At 37.0% G+C, this 22,097-nt stretch overlaps 1 protein-coding gene across 3 annotated transcripts; it reads right to left on the minus strand.

Annotated features, from left to right (window-relative positions):
* Positions 1–429: 429 nt before the first annotated feature.
* LOC114530058 lies at positions 430–21,475 on the minus strand. 3 transcript variants are annotated; one of them, XM_028551641.1, is made up of 20 exons: positions 21,357–21,475; positions 21,050–21,217; positions 20,901–20,970; positions 20,434–20,557; positions 18,708–18,792; positions 17,876–18,001; positions 16,786–16,902; positions 12,622–12,800; positions 12,113–12,362; positions 11,369–11,494; positions 10,936–11,127; positions 10,296–10,597; positions 5,537–9,426; positions 5,006–5,205; positions 4,351–4,470; positions 3,646–3,771; positions 2,835–3,027; positions 2,355–2,629; positions 1,471–1,648; positions 430–1,180 (listed from the first exon to the last, which is right to left on the minus strand). In XM_028551641.1, the coding sequence occupies exons 2-20, from the start codon at positions 21,050–21,052 to the stop codon at positions 948–950; spliced, it is 6,789 nt and encodes a 2,262-aa protein (XP_028407442.1). In that variant the 5' UTR covers positions 21,053–21,217; positions 21,357–21,475; the 3' UTR covers positions 430–947. The 3 variants fall into 3 exon arrangements, 2 of the variants coding, with proteins under 2 accessions (XP_028407442.1, XP_028407439.1); XM_028551638.1 differs by having other exon boundaries at positions 4,904–5,205; XR_003687732.1 differs by lacking the exons at positions 430–1,180; positions 1,471–1,648; positions 2,355–2,629; positions 2,835–3,027 and having other exon boundaries at positions 3,684–3,771; positions 4,906–5,205.
* Positions 21,476–22,097: the final 622 nt, after the last annotated feature.

Below are 22,097 nucleotides of genomic sequence, written 5' to 3' on the forward strand. Positions count from 1 at the left end.
TGTTTAGAGGTCACATGATCGGTCATGCACAAAATCTTGCTTGGAATTGTAAACTATATACTAAGGGCAAGGTTTAGTGTTCTCAAATATAATCCACGATTATCCCTATTCAATTGGTAGCATCACTGACAATTTTGCCGCCTAAAAACTGTTTTTCGTAGCGGATCGACTTTCTGCGATAGCTTTCCTTTGAAATTCAGAGATTTAAGCGGAACTTATCTCAATATTGAGATAAGTTCTTGTTGAAATATGGTCCATTTGAAGCGAAATACGAAACGATTTCAGAAGATTTCAGATGGAACGATTTCAAAACGCGAAGGTTTGATTGAATCAAGCCAATCAAATGATAGTGGTGTAAATATCATCAATTCATCGTCTCGTGAAATGGAACTGTGTACGTTTAATATGTATTACATAATTAAATTGAAGGGAAATTATATTCAAATTATAGTAACATGAATAATATCAATGAATAAATCTGAAAGCATATCGTGATGATCAAAAGAAAAAAAGCACAATCACTACGCTCTTTAACTGCGCTAAACAATTTTGTAGTCAGTTTTTGGATTAGCTAACGCCATCTTGAAATCATTAATCAGCAAGCGTTTCTCTTCGCATTACCCGCATTTCTAAAGCTGCCCGCGCCGCTCTCTCCCTAAATTTCCCAGTATTATGAAACGCCTTTGGAGGATGATGCTCTTGTTGTTTAATCATACTGTCTTTAGGGGTCACGTAGTCGGACACTCACAAAGAAGCCAAGGCGGTTATCTGAAACGCGGAAAGCGGACACAGACACGCGGATATAAAAAATATATAACGTTTCAACCAAGGGAATTTTTACCATGATTTTGGTTAACTATAATACTATCGATGGAATATGACCGAGGATTTATGTTTTTGAAGTAGGCTATAGATGTCAGTTACCCCATGTATACAGCACAGTATTCTCACACACATTTCTTATGTACAATATCAGGTCCAAATTCCTCATATTCAAGAGACGTAATCCACATTGATTTGAAATTAGACAACTTTGACAGCATAGCACCTCCTTGCCACGTCAGAAAATTTCTGTTTTCGACCGCCTCAATTTTGATGCTGTCTGGAGTTCTTGTGCCTAGAAGTTTGCACAGCTCTACGTGGAGGCGACGAGAGAAGCCAGAAAACATTGTCGAGCCACCTTAATAAAAACAGGTCAATTTAATAGTATATTGCATGGTAATAAAAGTCATTTGTGGATATGAAAACAAACCTTACTGTCATTTTACTGTTATTTATATACTTGTGGGTCCCAAAAGAGTGCTTATAGGCATTCAAACTCTACATTGTTATACAATTACATTGTTATGGGTGATTTCAATAGTTTTCGTTTTTATTGAGACACCCAGTAGATCCTCGATTCTTAGGACAAGTGTGAATCAGGCCTAAAGAATCTGATCCATTGAAAGACTGATCCGTAGTTAAACAAACCTGAAATGACAATATTCTGTAACAGACTCGATCTCACGTCAACAGCACACTGCATTGTAGTCTTATAGATAACTTCCTGAACTCCGTCTGTTGCCATGCCAATCATCGATGGCGCGAAAAGCACCTCAGGACAACGGAATCGCTCGCTTCCAATTGCTACAGTTTGGCCATCCGGCATCTTCAATACGAAAAGTCGTATATTTAATATTTCTACCTAAGTATTCAGTAGCGTAGACAGCCTGTCGATTTGTCCCGCTATGCTAATATTTTTGTGTTCACTGACTGTGAAAACAATAGATTTCTAAAGACATGAACAAATATAATAACTCGAAATTTACATAGCGGGACAAAATCGTTAGGCTGGCTACGCCACTGTAGGTATTCCGATTTTCAGTAGTCGTGTATTGCTAGATTCTATTTCATCTCCACCATCCGTGCGAAAAGACAGATTATATTTTTTAGGTCAGGAATATATCATTTTAACTTTTTCACGCAGTTTGCGCAGTACCAGAGGCCGGTTGTATGAAGCCTTGTAAGGTCTGACCCGGCAGAATAAAAGAAAAGCATGATTTGCATTTTGTCGTAATTGCGGTGAACAATTAGGTCATTTTCACCGATGGGAAGTTGTCCGAATGTAACTTCGTGTTTATTTTTGTATTCAAATCGTTCATTGTTGGCAGCAAACAAAAATAAATACTTTATCACATCAGTCACTTTGACATGTCACGACACTCACAAGTAAATGGAAACCAGGCATAATGAAAATTTTAGAAGACCTAATCAACAATGGAGACAGAATACAATCCTAATGAAACGGACATGGGCAAATGTGATGGTTTTTAGTGGATGTAGATAAGCATCTAGAAGACAACTTTGACCCTTACAGTGTAAAATGTGTCATTTCTCTCTCCAACGTTGTACGCCTTTCTTTCACTCTCGTAATCCATAACCATGTAACACAACTTCTCTTTTATATCGCGTGCAATGTCCAGCTCTGCGTGCGTTTCCATAGTAACGCCACGATCTCGGAGCATGCGCGATAAACAAGCAGTCAGTTCACGACCAGCCAACTCGGTCGTGTTGGTAGCGTGTGACAGCGCGTAGCCTTCGTAGACTGGGACTGAGTGGGCCCGACTATAGCCACAATCGAATACCAACCCTTAACAAGAAGTGCATGAAACAAATGTTTTCAAAGCGAGTTATTTTCACTTCTACTAAAACCAACACTATAATTGTGCGTAACGGTATAATTGTGCGTAAAGAGTATCGAGGGCAGCGTTTATTAGAGGGTGGCTTCTATTAGAGGGCGGCGGTTATTAAAGGGATGCTTTTATTATAGTGAAAAGAATGAAGGCGATTTATACCGGTCGTTCTTCCAGTGGCAAACAACGAGAGAACAGCTTGTGCACAGGAATATGCAGCAGGAACGTGGAATGTCTCGAACATGACTTGTATCATTTCTTCACGACTTGTTTTCGGGTTGGAAACTGGTTCACTTATTAGCACTGGGTACTGGTCCGATTCACAGCGTAGCTCTTCGTATACTTCATCCAATAACTATATCATGATAAAACAATGTAACCTTATTTATAGGGTAATACCATGGCAACGCTACAAATGACGTGCATTGACAAAGGAACATTCACATTCCTATAAACCTCACGAATAACGACAACGTAAACCTCGCAAGGAATGCTGGTCTATGTGACAAGAAATACATTATGTATAACGTCTATTGAGTTTGATGGGATCAACAATTGCACAGCTGTGAGGGCTATTATCACAGTTAATAGAATATACATGGTTTGGAGACAACATGGAGACTACAATACAACCTATTAACTATGTTGAGGTAGATTTATGCAAAAATTGCTCCTTTCACATCACATGTCTATTGTATTTTACACAGATAAACCAATAGCAATCTTTTGATTAACATATTTTTTAGGTCAAGATCGTGAAGCTTAGCAAGACGAATGCCATTGGTAAATTTGCCTAAAATACAATAGACACGTGACGAGAAAGGAACCATTTTTTGCATAAACCTGGACAATAACAGAGTTAATGAGTGTATTGTTCTTATATTTAGTCTCCAAACCATGGTATGATAAAGGAATACTTTGAATCTCGATATTCAATGTTTAAAAACGTTTAATATACAAAAGAGAATCCCACCTTTTCCATGAGATCCCAGTCTTCAACGAAACCATTCTTTAAAGGGCGATGTAAATTTAATACTCGATGTAAATGCTTTGCTTCTTCACCGACATAATAATCTTTGTAACGTCCAGAATGTTGGACCTAAAAAGAAATATAACTTCAGTCGAAAATCCTATTTCTACAAGGAAGATATGTGTTATTATTTTTGTTGGAACATTTATTTGGGCAGTAAGAGTCAATACGCTTCACTGATTTGTCACGATATCTAAATGTAAATAGACTAGTAAAATGTCTAAAACTTCCAACTTATCAGCTCTCAACATTTCGTTGAAATGATTCCCTAAATACTGCTAGTGGTAAACCTAGGAAAACTTCAGGATTATGTCGTAAGGTATAGCGCCACAAAAGAAGTCCACAATTACAGAAAAGATGGCAAATGTACATTTACCACGTTGCTTGGCTAGAAAAAAGGCAATAAAAATACTAAACGACGTGAAATTTTAACATCATCATCTCATAAGTACATTCCTGTAAAATGTTCACCTGCCATCATTTTTGTCATCTCGATTGATTGGATTGACACACGATTAGAAGAAGATTATTTTCGAAATCTATAAGCTAAACGAGTTCCTTTGCTCCTAAGACCTAGTAGTCAATATCCGACTTCCCCGTGGCTTAACCACGAAAAAAAACAATACTTGAGAGTCGAACCAACAATACCTCTGATTTTGGCATCCCTACAACGGAAGGAATGACGACTCTTGGTTTATCGTCAACAGAGAATCCCGCCTTGCAATACCCTGTTCCAGGATCGATAATTACGGAAGACGAGAAGGAGCTCTACAGGAAATCGAGAGTAAAAATTCATTTTTAGGAAATACGTTTTCTCTAGGCTAAACGAGACGTATTTCACCATTAACGTCAACTTTGGTTTTTGCGCGAGACCTGTATAAATTAAGCTGTTCATACATAGTACAGCACATACTCTGAGATTGAAGGCTATTAGAGTAAAAATACGTGCAAATACGTGTAAAATGTTAATGTATGATATAGATTGCTATAAAGCACGGAGGAATGGGGCGTCCTCTCCTCCTCCTGTTAGCATACGGAGACGAGAAAAGCTTTTTTCAGGGTAGTTTCAATTTCCCTAATAACTTTTTGACATTGATTTTTCTGTCAGTAAAACGATTTTCGATAATTTTTTACACGAATAAATAACTAATAACAAACAAACGGAGACTTATATATAAGTAATTTAAAGAAATGTTCTCACACTATTAGCAGCGCTATCCTCTGCATCCATGTTATCGTCATCAAAACGCGCGGTCCGGAGAACAGAAGGACTGGGAACAAAAATATTTGACTGTTCTTGAACCTTGTTATCATTGCTATCAACATGTGTAGCTTTGTATCTCATCAAATCCTCGTATTCACTCTCTTCTTCCTTGATATCCTCCAACACCCTGCAAAAATCGTCATCATCCTCACTATCGTCAGACATAAATTGGTGTCCCTCAGGAATGCCATTTTCGTCATCTGTGCTGGAATGTTTCTCGCTAACGTTGCTTGTTGTTTCTGCCGGAAAAAATCATTGATTACATTCCTCTATATCACGCAATTTATTCTATCAACTTAAAAAGCACAATTTAGTTTTCTGCCCTGTATATATATATATATATATATATATATATATATATATATATATATATATATATATATATATATATATATATACTGAATATACAGGTTTGTGGTATATTCGACCTGGCTAATTAGAGTGGATAATACAGGTTTATGGTATACTCGACCGAGTTAATTAGGAACAAATATACCGGTTTATGGTATATTCGACCGGACTAATGAGAGTCGAATATATTGGTTTATAGTACTTTAAATTTGTAGTTACCTTCAGGTTTGTGTTTCATCTCGTGCTTATCAAGGCTCATTTTCTTTTCCAAAATGCCTTCTTCTTTGGAATTTTCGATCTCGATTATTTTATGATTGACTTCATTGTTGCATGCTACTACAAAATTATTCTCCAAATCATGCTCCTCCTCGACTTCAAGGCTTTCTTGACTAGAGAATTCATCTTTCTGATTATGCAGTAATCCTATCAGGTCATTCGCGAGAACGGCTTCGCTATGCTTGTTCAGATCTATGGAGAATTCAACATCAATCCCCAAACTTTCATCTCGAGAATCCTTGCCCTCTGCAGACATTCTATCACCAAACGGGACCCCTGTACGTTCAAGGTGACTACCAGTTTGAGCAACATCTGAAATTCTTTCGTTCTTGTTTTCTTCAAGATCATCGAGGCTAACTTTGCAATTATCCCATTTTGTTTCAACATCATCCTCAATGTCCAAGTCTACTAAATAATTCCCGATCTTTAACTCTTGGTTATCATTATTTGCCGGATGATTATCCATACGGATTTCAAGATTATTTAATCCTGACTGAGGTAAATCGAACTTTAGTTTATTTTCTCTACCATCATCCACATTTACGTCACAACTATCAACAGTTATCTCGACATCACCCTCATTTACCTCCTTATCGCCAGGTAAGCCACTCCCAACATCATCAAGATATACATCTACATCGTCTTCACTAACTCTGTCATCATCCACACATCTTCCACCATTATCCATTTCGAACATTTTATTCTCTTCATCATCGCCAAAATTCACTCCAATATTATCCAAATCCACCGAAAAACCACCTTCGTTCACATCACCATCCTCACAGTTACGATTATTCACCGGATTTTTAGCCCCTTTTACTTGAAATCTATCCACATCTACCTCATCATAATCACTTTGATTATCTCTATTCAGATCACTTATCATTAGATCATCGATAAGCTGATTCATTTCATCAATGTCATCATCATTATGATCTAAAATGGCAGGAGGATAATGACCCATACCTAAAGGAGGAACCCTTGGTCCTGCTACTTCCAATTTTTCGTGCTCTACCTCCGGTGGTCTTTCTTGCAAAATGCTTATCAATTCTTCTTCGATTTTACATCTCCTGTTATCATCTGAGTTGCTTACAATAATTTCACTAATGTCGCTCACGCCACCGTCAACCCTGACATCTGTGTGATCGATTGGTTTTATTGGAGATGTGTTTTCCTGGTTAAATGGCGTAATCTCTGCTGTCTTCGTTTCATGTTGAGAAAAACTCCTTAAACCTTGTGGTGTGTATGGTTCATGTTGTGGCAAAAGTTCTTCGTTGGGAGCTGTCATTTCGTCCTGCAGTGAAGGTATCTCGGGGTGGAGTGAAGGTATTACATGATGTGATGAAGCTATTTCGTGCTGTGTTGGGAATGTTTCGCGCTGTGGGAAAGACATTTCGTTCCGTTCAGTGAGTGTTTCGTGTGGTGGTGAAGGAAATTCGGAATTTAAAGAGGGAATCTCGTAGCGCGGTGACGGTGCCTCGTGAACAGGTGATGGTATTGCGCAATGTGAACGCAGTTCCTCACGCTCCGGCGAATCATAGCTATCTGTGTTTGGTTGAGGTAGATTGAGTTCCATTGGCATATTTCCTCGATGAAAATCAATCTTTGTGCCTTTACTAAACTTGCCTAAAGGATAACTGCCAATGCTCTCAATATTTTGTAAAAGCTCCTGGTTTTCTATTTCTCCTATTTCTAAGTTCTTACTTTCCTGTTCGTGAATATTCTTATCACCTTCAATTAGTTTTTCTCGTTCGAGTCGCAATTGCTCTTTTTGCTGCCGGAACTTATCCTCGAGTCTTGCCTGCTCTTCACGCAAACTTTCTTTCAGTTCTTCTTGATTCAACATACCGCTGGACGACTGACTGCATAACAACATCAACTCCTCTTCATCTACGTTATCATCAAACTCATCACTAGCCTCCAGCTCGGAATCAAATTCTTTACAATTCTCTTGCAACACTCCGTCACCTTGAAGATTTTGCGAAGCAGTGAATTCCTCAGAGGTATCCTTTGACTCAAATGGTTCACCTGTATCATGTCCAGCATCAGTTTTAGTGTTTCCTTCAACCCCAATCTCACCCTCTTCCTTCTTCGTACCCAGCAATGTATCCTTTGCATTCTCCTGCCAATTCGTGTTTGTTTTATCGTCACTAAAATCCCTGATATATTTTCGGAATGCTCCATTACCATCGAACGTTTTATCCTCGCTGTCGGGGATTTTTAAAGAGATGTTAAACGATGATGCCATATTGCCATTTACAACATTTTCTGAAGAAAGTTCCGCATGACCGCCTGATTCATTTAACGTGACAATACTCTGTCTCGCCCGGCAAAGTTGTATTTGCGCATTAAAATATGCCTTTTCTATTTCTTTTCTTGTCGAAATATTATCGACGATTTGCGTCAAGCGCGCTCGATGTTTATTCTTTATATTTGTCCAGTGGTTAGCTGCTTCACTAGCAGCCTTCAGAAGTTCTTCACGTGAACTGTCATTGGATACATTTTCCACTTCACGTGATGAAGTTCTCGAATCACTAGAATAACACTCAACATCACGTGAACTATTTTCTGGATCACGTAAACGACCATGTGAACTGTTTTCAGAATCTTGTGCTATGCACATATCAGCAGCTTTAGTTGATGAATTTTCAACTTCTTCAAATTCATAGTCAAGTAGACCAGAATGACTTCCAGAATCAGGTTCAAATACCTCCACTTCATGTGAATGAAACTCGACATCACGTGAATTTTCCGAATTGTTTACACAATCTTCAGGATCATCTGATCGGTTTCTTGATTCAGATGACACTACTGGGGAGGTGTTAACGTTGCCATCTGGTGGTATTAAGCTAGAATTACTCGTAGATACTGATTCACCCGGACTATAATACTTCTCGAATGTTGTGAAGGTATTATTTTGGGGAGAAGGGATTTCAAGGTTGCACAGACGTTTTAAACTATTGCACCCATCCAACAAATCGATAGGTGAAAGCAAATTTATTTCTCCCTGATTCTCTCTTCGCGTTGAGGTTGTTAAATTACCACGATTTTCTTTGTCTGATAGTTCAGTATCAACTGGGAGCAAACCAAATTCCAGTTTTGTTTGATCAGCGCCTATATTTCTAGGTTGGTTTATGCCACCAATTGCAGAAACATTACCGTTAAGAATGGGGTCTATGTTTTCAATCACAGCACTGCGGCTTACGTTCAAATCAGAAGCAATTGATCTATGTTTTCCTTTCCTAGATTTTCTTTGCAGCGACTCAGAACGCCTATTCCTAAATGCCTTACCGGTATGATAATCATTAACGACAGTGCCTAGACTTCCTATCTCGGCATTCCGGTTTAAACTGGATGTAAATGGCACATCCTCATTTCGTAATGAAGTTCTACTAATCTTTCCTTTGTCGTCAAAATCTACAACAGCTCTCTTAGTGGCACGAGGGCTTCCAGCTCTCTCATAACTAGAACTAAGGGAAACCTCTGGTTTGTTAGGACTCGATTTTTCCTCGGCGAGCTCTCTGATTTCCTGTTCCAGTATTAACTGTTCATACAGTAACTCCTGATCACGAAGCCTTCTCTGAATATCAGCCAAGCGTGAATTATCCATCCCAGTCCCAAAATCCTCCGTCCCAGACCTTGAGTTAACGATGTCATCATTCGAGACGGTAGTCGAGCTCATGACGTCATCATGCCAGCGTTTTGTTGAAAAATCTGTGGAAATTGTTGAATGTAAAGGTAATTTATTGTTGTCCTTCTGCGTGGAACGTTGAAGCGACGAGTTTCGACCGGACGATGGTCGTTTTTGACCACTAGACGATTCCAGGTCTAAGCTGTAAATCGACAAAAGATTGAAGATGAAAAAACAAAGTTTCTCGAATAAAAAATAGCATGTGCATGGCAGGCTTAAAACACCGTTGGTCATGAACAACGGACAAAAAAGGAAAAAAAATACTGCTCACAATTATTTATAAACAAACATTTAAGCAAGCATAAAAAGATAAGGATATAAAATCTATGGCAATACAAAAGTATGGTGGCGTGATATGGACAAGACATGGCTTGAAAATTTCTTTCGTGTTACAAAATATAATACTTTCCTAATTTTACAACATTCGTCGAATGTCCGTGAAATGAATTAGTTCTAGTTAAAATACGAGCGGCCGATCTGTATGGGAATTTACAATGGCTATTGTATATACCATACAGATCAGCTACGAGTATTTAACGTGCTTGTGAAATGAATAAATTAAACCTAATGCATATTAACATCAAGCTAACTGTCTAATAAAGTTATACAGGGTGTCTCAAAAAAAACGCAACAACTTAAATATGCAAGAACATTAATACAGCTCTAAAGCTCAACTCTGTAGATAAGCACCTCTTAATCCTCTTAAAATGGCTCTTAATCCTTCATTTACAATGCTAAAAGTCATTTTAGCTGAACTATGGTGCAAACCCGAACAATATTAATATTCTTGCATATTTAAGTGGTTGCGTTTTTTTGAGACACCCTGTATACGGATTGTGTAATTAAGATTGGTTGTATATCATATGGATAAAGCTAATTAAGATTGGTTGTATCAAAGTTAATATTCGGATTACTAATTCATAATACCTTTATGCAGTGCAGATGTATACATGTGATCAAAATACCGCGCAATGATTGGAAGAATTTCAAAAATTTAAATACAACATATACCTCTCCTCTTCGTCGCTAAAATCACCATGTTGCGACTGGTGAGCATTTAACATTTTTTCCATTTCTTGGCAACGGTTACCTAGCAACCGAACACGGTTACGAAGTTCCAGGTCGTCGATTTGCTCCACATATTCCAGCAATTTACCGAATTCCTCTCGGGTCAGTGGAGGATACTTTTCCAGAAAGTTTGCAATCTTTGGATCAACAATTCTCGATGTGGAAAGATGAGTATTTTCTTGTGTGATCATTGGGAGAGGATTCATTGGGCAGAGATCACTAGCTTTCTCGTACCAACTTTCTGCCTACAATATGACCACAGAACAGGAAGAAATTAAACTAAAACTAACTAATTAAATTTCGTGGTACTTCACTTGAAGAGGAATAACCTCTGGAGCGTCAATGGTCTTCAATTCGAGTGTGATTGAAGCTAGGAATTGAACAGGCCATTTCTTATCAATCCAATATAAACCCTTTTCCAATATGATTATTCAACAGTAACTGTCTGAGACATGCAAATAATTAATCTTGTTTGACATGTTTCGATCTCAGCGTCTTTGGCGAACTCTCATGACGAAGATTCTTATAGGTCGAAACCTGGAGAGGTTTTCTTGTATCTAATAGTATGAAAACAATTATATACCTTGCGGAATACGTGCATAAAATCTTTTTCGCTAGTATAATGTTTCAATCTCAGTTCCGACTTTTTCGTAATGTTTTCCATCAATTGAGTTAAGTTATCAGCCATGAGATCGAGGCTGCCATTGGGCGTGCGCAGTGAGCGCTGATATTGGCGCACTTCTTTCAACGTGTGACGGGATTTTCTCAGCATCACCTATAGAATAAAATTACCAAGAAATTGATTCGAAGATCAAGTGCGATTAAAAAGCTAGGTAGACTCATCTATCTCACTTGCTTTTGGTATTCCCACGTATGTTAATGATAAGCATTAAAGGCACACACACCACAAACCTGTAGGGGATTCGATTGTGCACGCAAAAATACAAGCACCAGGGATACAAAGGGGTATTGTCACGATATTACATTTTTCGCAAAATAAATAAAATCAACCCTACCTTCACGGGTTTGTAGAATTCATTCTCGAAGTTATTCTTTTGTTTTACAGCTTCAGCCAGCGTCTTGCTCTGAGTAGGAACTGGCGACAGATAGGGCAGACCTTCTTCAACAATCCACGTACAACACTGAAAGATTTATCAAACTTATCATCACTTTGATATCCAATCATTAGCAAACTGATGATGAACTGTCGCTGATACCACATCATAATTTCTAGCATTCCGGCTCAGTCAATGAATGTAAAGCTATTCACGTTTGATTAATTTATAAGAATCCGAACGAAGCATTAAAAAATCTACAGAACAATATTCGAGGTTCACCCTAAGTTACAAACGACAAATAAGCGCGGTCCCTGTTTGTGGAGAATTAATAGTATTTTGTTCTTTTTACACTGTTTTTTTGGAGATTATCGCGAGAAATTCCGATTTCTATTCGTGATACATAACTTGTGCCGAAAACACTAATCGTTAGATTCGCTGTATATAAACACAAGAAGAAATGTTCTTTATTGCTTTGATTCAATTACAAATTCTCATTACATTACTTCGCTTGTCAATTTCGGCGGGAAAAGTCCCGTGCTTCTATACATTTATAACAGCTATAGAAACACGCTTCTCGACCAATCAGCACGTGCGTACAATAAATGTTATATTACAGAAAAAATAATGGAATGAGAAACGCAATGGAACGGGAGATTTGTTTTAAGCCGCCGGATTACCATTCTTCAAACATTCTCACCGCACCTCAATAAGGCGGTTATACAATTCTTGTTCGGGTGCGAATGACCTCAATTTACCCACAGCTTCTTTCCACGCATGCTCAAAACCATCACGCAAAGCCAACAGCTTGCGGTAGTACTGCTGAAATACTGCTTTGTCTCGTTGAAAAACAGGTGATTTGGACAGGGTTTGAAAATTTTCCTCCAACTTTGGATTTTCAAAATACGATTGTAATTTTTGGCCGTTTTCCAGCGCATAAGTAACGTTGTACTGCCTAAAATAAAAACATCTCGTCTAAACATGAAAAATTTCAAACCTGACCGAAATAAATGCAGATGAGAATAAAGAAGAGAATTATAAAATCATCATATTTTCTGGCTATTGTGATTTAGAGGGTCCTAATCTTAGTAATCAATTTTGGCAATTTGACAATCTCCTTTCCCCGATGGATCGCGGGCTCTGGTTTCAAGATTTAGTTACATACTGAGGCTACATGCTAGGCTAGATGTTTTATTAGCTTAATATCTAATTACCTCAAAATTTCATTCTTCTTCTTTTCAGCTTTTCGGACTCGTTTTTTTTGTGCATTCTCCGTAGACCTTTCCGAGGCTTTAGTTCCAAACCCTCCTGATGTAAGGTCGCGTATTCTATTTGTGACGTCAGCCGACGTTTTCGCAAGATTATTTACCAGAAGATAGAACTGTATTAAAGTCTGTTTGAAAAGGAATTTCATGTTATGAATACAATTATGGCATTCATTGTTTATGAACTCGTGCATGTAAAACCCAATAACTGCTGCATGTAAAACTTGATTATTATCCGGTACAGTTAAACTCGGCGTACATGTAAAGATAATCAGGTTTTTTCTTCAGGCTGAACTGGCTCGTCATGAAAGATAATCGGTTATAAAAATTACCTGGGATGTGACCATTTTCTTTGGGGAAACAGAAATTGCGATGGGAAAGTGCAAACGCGCAAAGAAAGTGCAAAGCATGGTAGAAGGAGTTTCCATGGGAAATTTCCGAACGCTCGTATGGAAACTCCATTCGCCATTTGCTTTCCGATTCCCCAAGGTAAATGGTAAGTATTCAATTAAATTAGGTTTTAGGTACACCACGTAAGTATTTAATACTGCAAAGCTTTCGGTCCGTTAACCCAGGCCTTCATCAGTGCAATACGTGAGAACACATTTACACGTCACTTAAATATCACGTTCGTCGTGATTTTTCCTATTAATTAAACGGTTTCACTTACGAATTAATACTGAAAGTGAAATAGTATTAATAATGGTGATAGAACAAACAGGAGTGCAATTAATGCCAAAATCATGTACGAGGATTTACAAAATATGACCAGGGGTGCAATTAAAACTTGCAAAGGGTGCAATTTATGCTCATATCGCCAATGAAATTGGAGTAATTAGAGCATTTGCCAAAGAGTACAGTTAATTAACTAATTAATTAATTATGCGCACGTCACAGACAAGCATTCAGCTAACCAAGATTGAAAAGAGCACGCCACGTACTATTGAGTGGCTTTTTCTCTAGTTCGATGTTGTTTAATACGATGGTCATAAGTCCACGCGGAAGACTTATCTAGTTTACCTTTCTCCCAGTTCGTCTTATGCGCCAGGTTCTGATGTTCATCGACGCCATCCTTGCGAGTTTAAAGAGCGCGTGAGAAACTGTTATTGCTTGAATGTGTGCAACTTTAATTGCAACTTCCTTTAAAATCCTAACGACTTCATCTTTTTGACAGATACAAATACCCCAAATACACAAGATTGACGTCCAGAGGATCAACAAATAAAAGAAGACAACACGATTTGGCAAATAGCGCACACACTACGATGCTCTGTTGTCAATCAATGTGCGCGAAAACTCACGCCGGTGAAGAATAAGTCTTGGCACTCTGCTACCTAAGATTCCTAAAGAAGAATTCGTTTAAAATCTGCAACCAAAGTTGAATAATCTCAGGGGTGATATCGCGTTGAAGTAACCGAGGTTGTGTGAAGTACAACTCTACACAAATCTAATCTTTTCGAAGAACAAAAGGAAGCTTTGAGGAACCTATAAGGTCAGATACGTCTATACATATATTCTAAAAGGCTGACACGGGAAACGCAACGGTTTTATTAAATCGTTTAGAAAATGAAGGTAAAATTCGTGTTCTTCTTGAAACTCCAATATATAAAGAGCTTAAACGTTACCCCACAGCAAATAATGATCGCAAAATATGTTCTAAACTATCTGAGTTTAGAAAATCAGGTATTTTGTGTCAAAACCTTTGCGCTCATTTAGTGCATGTGTATATGGTTTACCTAAAATACATAAATCTGGTATAACTCTTAGACCTATAGTTGCCTCTCAAGGTTTACAGACTTATCATTTAGCTAATGTTCGTGGTCTAGCAGAACACTTATAATTCTAAAGAATTGTTGCGAATATGCAAAATGTTAAATTAGGTGAAAGTGAAATTGTAGAGTTAGTTTATTTACTTGTGTACCAGTAGATGAGGCGTAGCATTGCGAAAGACAGGTTGCTTTCAGATGAAACCCTCTCTGAAAGGACTAGCCTTTCTCCCGAGAGTATATATGAACTGCTGAAATCGTGCTTAAATACTACCATAGTTTTCAGTGGCGGGATGAATACTACGAGCAAACTTATGGTACTGCAATGGGTAGTCGTGGAAGAATTTGAAAAGAAAGCTCTAGCTACAGCATGTTTAAAACCTGGTTTCTGGTTTAGATATATGTAGATGACACATTAAGTAGTTTATCGCATGGTTTTTAGACAAAAACACGTTTTTAGACAAAAATAAGTTCACATTAGAATAACTCCATATATCATTCTTAGATATCTTATTTGATATAAAAGAGGACAGGACTTTGGGTCATATAAAGTTTATAGAAAACCAATACACACTCACATATATCTGAATTATAATTCATTTCACCATCCTAAAAGATCAGTGTGGAAAAACATCAATCAACCGTGCATGTTAAAACAATTTGCGATTTAAATATTACTGAGCATTTGAATAATGTTCAATGCATGTATGGTTATCCTCGGGAATTCATACTATGAATGACAGCAGACATGCAGAAACAAGACATTGGATATCTGCTCTGTCGTTTTGCCATTTATCGGTTCAGCTTCGTATAAAATCGTTAGGATTTTAAACGAAGTTGGAATTAAAGTTCAAGCAATAACAAATTGTTTCGCGCTCTTTACACGCACATGGATGGCGTCGATGAACTTCAGAAACCTGGTGTGTACCGCATTCCATGTGCATGTGGTTTGGTTTACAATAGAGAGACCAGTAGAAATCTCTCAATACGTTTCTAAAGGCTAGTTTCCACTCCGGAAAAATCTGCTTTGGATCGGAATGGACAGGAAAATTTCCTTTGTCGGCGAGTTCTCAGGCGGCGTTTGTACAAAGAAAACTTTCCAGTCCTGTCCGATCCAAAGGAGAATTTTCCTGAGTGGAAACTAGCCTTAAAAGAACATAAGACGAACTGCGAGAAAGGTAAACTGGATAAGTCTGCTGTAGCTCACCATGAGTGCCTGGACTTATAATCATCGCATTAAATGCAGAGATGCAACCATTTTAGCGAATGATATAAGTATATCGTCTCTCGTAAAATGAGAGAATCTATTGACGTATACAAACATCAAACTATCGCTCAACAGCCCAATAGGGAGTAAAGCCACTCAAAAGTACGTGGCGTGCTCTTTTCAATGAGCTAGCTGAATACTATTCTGTGACGCGCGCATTAATTAATTAATTAATTCCAACTATTTCACTTTCATAATTGTTTCGTAAGCAAAACCGTTTCATTTATAGCGTGAGCAAACAAAAAAAGATAAAAGATCGCCTTTACTTCAAGTTAGTATGGTGCAGGTGTATGTTTGGAGGACTGTGTTCATTGCATCAACTAATCATATTACTTTGTTTGAATGGAACTCAAACATTAGCAATTGTAAGTAATTTTTGTAAATAGTCTGTGGAACTATTACTTAGTATTAATTAATGCATGATCTTATTATTTTAAAATTCCCTAGTGTCAGTAGTGGTAATAAACGTATATTATATAAGGGCCCGTTCACGCTAACGTTTTTAAATCGATTTGGAATCGATTCGAGTCCGAATGAGGTAAGTATGAACAGTCGCAAGCGAAGCGAAAACGAATTCGAACCGAATTAAAGTAGACCACAAGAGGTGGTGAATTAATCTGATTCGTTTCACAGTGAGAATGCATACACCAATTGATACGAATCAGTCAGGCAATTCAGGTTTTAAAACCAATCGAAATCGAATGGAATTCGAATGAACTAAATCGATTTACAAGCGAGTTAAGTGTGAACGGGCACTAAGATTTCTGCAAAAAATTAATAACGCGAGCAAACAAATAACGACAAACGTGATATTAAGTGGCAGCTACGTGGTGTACCGCTACGAGCTAATTTACTTATTTTGATATCACCATGCAAAATTACAAGAATATTATTAGGTTCCATATACTTACCACGCTAACCAAGTTGATACGATAGACTTTCTATTTGCCCCCCTCCCCCTCTACTTTCGCCTATATATTGAAGTAACTTTTTGTAGTTCTAAATATTTTTGACAATAAACGTCAGCGTTTGTTAACCAAGTGTTACATAATATATCACTATATACGGCAATTCAAATACCTTTTGTACGGCCAACCAGGCATTGTGGTCATGTTGCAATGTTCCACCATATTCAAGGGTCAAGTCACGTTGTTTTATATATTGATATAGTTCTTCAAATGACTTCACGACAATAACCTGAGAAAAAATCAAAGTTTAAGGCCAAAATGCTTTCAAGCCTTCAAGGTTTTCACCTCTTGTGTGCAAGGTCTCCATTTGAAGGCGTGGCTACGGCGCTGCATCATTTGAGTACATGAAGTGTTTTCCTAGGCTATAGTAAAGCCGGATGGAATTGATATCATAAAATAAGATGTATATCATGTGTTATGATTAATCGAAGTCCGCGTTTAGATCAGGCCATCCAAACACGGAAATTTAATTCGCGCATGGAAATCCAACTTGAAACACCACCTTGCTGTTGTTATATTATAAAACATAGTTTCCTGTGTTTTGATGACCTGATCCAAACACGCAGGGATGTTGCTAAAAAAGCTCGCAAAATCATCTGCCTTCGGTTCGTGTTTCGCGCGCTTTTCTTAACTCTCGCAACATTCCAGCGTGTTTGGATCAGGCCATCCAAACACGGAAACCATGAAGGCGTCAAGTAATTGTTTAATCTGTAAGACAAATTTTTAAAGGAGTTTTCCAGCATTACACCAGCGAACAATCTTTTGAAGCAACGGTATTGTATGTATAGTTTTTATATTATAAGTTAAAATGTAATTAAATTTGGCTAAAAAACGATTTCGCGTAACAAGGAATGTTAAAAGGAGGTTAGAGTCACTTCTGCGAATCGGTTCTGCTCATGCATAACAATGGGTAGCTACTTGTTTCAAAATTCTTCAAATTTCATATGTTTCGTATATATAGATATACGGAAATATATAGATTCAAAATGTAAACAAAGCGTTTGTTTACATTACGGACTGCAACCCGCTTTAAAATGATCTAATTCTGTCGAATCTGTTGTATGGAATATAATCTGTTATTGATATAAGCAGAAACTGCATTGCCCGTGATTCAATTGCGTTCATCTCATATGATTTCAAATTTAAACTCAATATAGAATGATTCAACTTGTTCGCAATTTTAACATTCCATCACATCATACCTGAGCATTATTTCTTGTATTTTCGTTGTTGATGTTACCCAACTCTTTTAAGAAATGTTTTCGGATTGGTTTTCGTTCCGGCCTAATCACGTATACCCTTTTTATCCTCCTTTCGGACATCACTCCCTGAGAATAAAACGGTTTAAACGAATTTTAATCGAATATTCACAAAAATTAATAAACTTTCGTGAACAGGGGCGGATTTTTCCCCCGGAACTAATCGAAACCGAACCCCAAACAATCGAAAGCATTAGGTCACGGAAAATGGGCCTAATAGCCTGCGAGCACACACGTGTTTCGCGCGGGATTTGAAAGCGGCAAATACTCCGCAAAGACGCAAACATTGTAAATTCTACTGTAAATATTCCAAGATACAATTTCAAATATCTTTGATGTGTCTAGAAGCTGATTCACAGTACAAGGAAACTGGTATCTCCAATCTTCCACGGCTGCATGCGTGCACGTGGTAACGCTTCGAGCGTGTCCCGAAAATTAGCACGCAAAATGGATGTGACAACTGACAATTTCATCTGACAATATAAACACTTTTTTATACGTCGCTTTTAAGTTTTAATGATAATGCTCTACGATACATTGTCAGCGGAAAGCGACATATGAAAACCAGTCGAAATCATGGATCAAGAAATTAATTGAGAGCATAATTTTAAAAAAAATACTTGTCTTCACGAGAATTGTGTGGTTCGTCAAATACTTGAAGTTGATCTCAGCGTGGTTTTATTAAATTTCACTAGACAGAATTTCTCGATCAAGTAAATTTATATATATATTTTCAAAACAGTTCAAGTCAGCTAGTTCAAAACTCAAAGCTTACCTCAAGTTGATGAATAACATGAATAAATTTATCAATAAACAATGGAGTGGAGTGACTCATATTCACCAAGAATGACACCAACGCACTAAATTATTCCAGAAAGGAAGAAATCATTGAGTTTATTTTATTTTTTTCTAGCTCATACACTAACTCTGCTGAGTCCTGACAAAGGCCCCCAGATAGAAACGTTGAGAAGTGTTGCTCTATTTTAGGCTGTTGCTATACCACATTATTTTGATGTTAGGTTATGTTACTGGTGTTAGATGCAGTAAATATATACATCCAGAACATGTAATTGAATTGAGACCCTGTGAGAGTATGATAGTTAAAAGAATATGAAAGAATTAATAATAATAAAATGAGTTACATAATTTCCAGGTCACATGCATGCACACACTGATATTTAAGAAATTGTTTCTCCATAGGCAGCCCAGCCAATATGCAGTTGAGTCATATTATCTTATGTATATATGATTGATGTGTACTGGATGTGCTGCCTATGGTTTCTCCAGCTATTGAGAAAAGTGGGATATGATTAATAATAGAATGGTATTAATGGGATTAATAGTGATAAAATGAGTTACATATATTCTTGGTCACATGCATGCACGCATGGGAATTTATTAAGAAATTGTTTCTCCATAGGCAGCCCAGCCAATGCATTTGAGTCATATTATCTTATGTATATATGATTGATGTGTACTGGATGTGCTGCCTATGGTTTCTCCAGCTATTGAGAAAAGTGGGATATGATTAATAATAGAATGGTATTAATGGGATTAATAATAATAAAATCAGTTACATATATTCTTGGTCACATGCACACATGGGAATTTATTAAGAAATTAAATCTCCATAGGCAGCCCAGCCAATGCATTTGAGTCATATTATCTTATGTATATATGATTGATGTGTACTGGATGTGCTGCCTATGGTTTCTCCAGCTATTGAGAAAAGTGGAATATGATTAATAATAGAATGGTATTAATGAGATTAATAATAATAAAATCAGTTACATATATTTTTGGTCACATGCATGCATGGGAATTCATTAAGAAATTGTTTCTCCATAGGCAGCCCAGCCAATGCATTTGAGTCATATTATCTTATGTATATATGATTGATGTGTACTGGATGTGCTGCCTATTGAGAAATTGAGAAGCTATTGAGAAAAGTAGGATATGACCATTGACCACAATCATGATTTTAAAGGTATAAGCCAATTTTGTCCATTATAGATCTACTGTATACTAATAACATTATGGGACATGATGATGTTAAATTATTCATGTCCCACAATAATAAAAACATTTAACTCATATTTGATCAGAAGCACATAAATGATTTAACAAAAATGGTTTAAGATATTCGGTATTTGATATTCATAATATTTTAAGGAATATACATTGCAGATACAAAATAACATCAAAAATCCTCTAATTTGGCAAACTAGTTGTTCATTATGTAAATATGTGACATAAACTTTTAGAACAACCAGCAAGCTAGCTGTCTGCGCATGGTTATAATTTTTTCATTAAGCAAAATTTCACTGTATACTAATTAGTTCCTGAAGCACTTGTAATGTATAATGTAGAGTAGAGTAAGGAAGGCATTGTAATTTCATACTATAGTTTTTAATAATGTACAGGAGTATTTAGATGCTAACATAGTCTAATTCTATACACAAATTTTATAATTGTACCCATATAGTTATGGTGATGCTAACCTTTCATAATATGTCACAACAATATGAAGTAATTCAGTCAAACTTGAATGACCAATTTGTGTAAACAGCAACTGTTGCTGAGTTTGAAATGATATAACATGGCATCCAACGGCATCTTTTGAACCTTAAAATAAATAACAAAAGAACATCTCAGTTAAGTTTGCTTCCTGGAGGAAACGTTAAGTGCATATTCTAATTGTCCAATGCATTGAAAGTATAGGCATATAGCCCAAAAATTTAGGCAGGAGTAGGGGGAGTCAGGCAAGTGATTTGAACAGCCTAAATTACCCAAGTCACAAATACAAATTTCCCAACTTATCACTGATTTGTTGCCAACTTTTCTAGACTTAAATGTTTCTGGGAGTCAGTGCCTCCCTCCACCCCTACGACTGAAAGGCAACGAACAGGACCCCGTAACACTTATAACATTTATACTATTAACATTTATATGTACCAGGTATATATACCTGTCAGAGATACTATTCCTCTTTTCAACAAAACATTATCCAGCATACTTTGAAATTGTTGGCTGCCTTCCTGAAAGCAAACAAGTGCTTGATATTATTACAACGGTTTAAAACATAGGACCAAAACGAATCTCAATAAGCCAACCAACCATATTCTCAGAGCAAATTATTCAGCTAGGCATGCCGCCTATCCCATTTCTCTATATACCATGAAGAAATATGCAGTATTCAATTCAAACTTGTATCCTCGACCGGCGAGCACAGACAACTGTTTCCAGATATGAAATGTAACACATTTCGCAACATTTTAATACGTTCTAAACAATTTTGCAACAAATTAGAATAAAAAGTAAGCACAATAAACAGTCATATAAAATTAATCAACCGACGATCATGCTATACGTGTATAAATTAAAAAGCACTCACAACTCACTCACAAGGTACCCAAGAACTCACCTTGAAATACGATTACGCTTTTCCTAAAGCGATTTACGTGCAAATATTTAAATAGATCTCGAAGATCACAAATACTTCGACTCTATAGTAGCGTGCCATTTTCCTTTCGTTGTCAAGGACTCAAGGAATCAAGCTTAATCTATCACACGCGACCGCATTCCTTACTGCCAATGTGTTTACATGCCTGCTGTGCTACTTCATGTATCAAGAGAACATTGATGGCCTGTTATAAGGCTAAAAAATTTTCCCTGTTATACGCGAAACAAAACGTCGACGGTCGACTTTGTCGTTGAAAGAGTTCCCAAAACATCCCAGTTAATATAAACTTCCGTTATTGTGTTTTCTTTTGGTTAGACAATTTCAGTGCCAGGGCCCTGAATGCCAGTGGGCTTTTCGCCTGACGATTGTGCTTTTCTTGGCTGGAGTATGGTGGCCGATCGCTATCATTCATATTTTTGTTAATAAAAGAAACAAAATAATATCTATACGTATTTTAAATGTAAACAGATTACAAATTGCATTTCAATTGATAAACGATTTGAAAATAATAATCAAAATCAAATCAAAATGAGAATCAAAATCAAAACAAGAATCAAAATTAAATCAAAATCAAAACGAGAATCAAATGATTTTACAATTGCAAATAGAAGTGAATATGAAGTGAAATTTTATCGGCCTAGCGCTATCAAAATTCATTTGAAATTTCACATGACTTTAAAAGATAAATCACAATAAAATGCA

Source organism: Dendronephthya gigantea, unplaced genomic scaffold (assembly GCF_004324835.1).
Source record: "Dendronephthya gigantea isolate DGI-Jeju-01 unplaced genomic scaffold, DenGig_1.0 000059F, whole genome shotgun sequence".
Lineage (NCBI taxonomy): Eukaryota > Metazoa > Cnidaria > Anthozoa > Malacalcyonacea > Nephtheidae > Dendronephthya > Dendronephthya gigantea.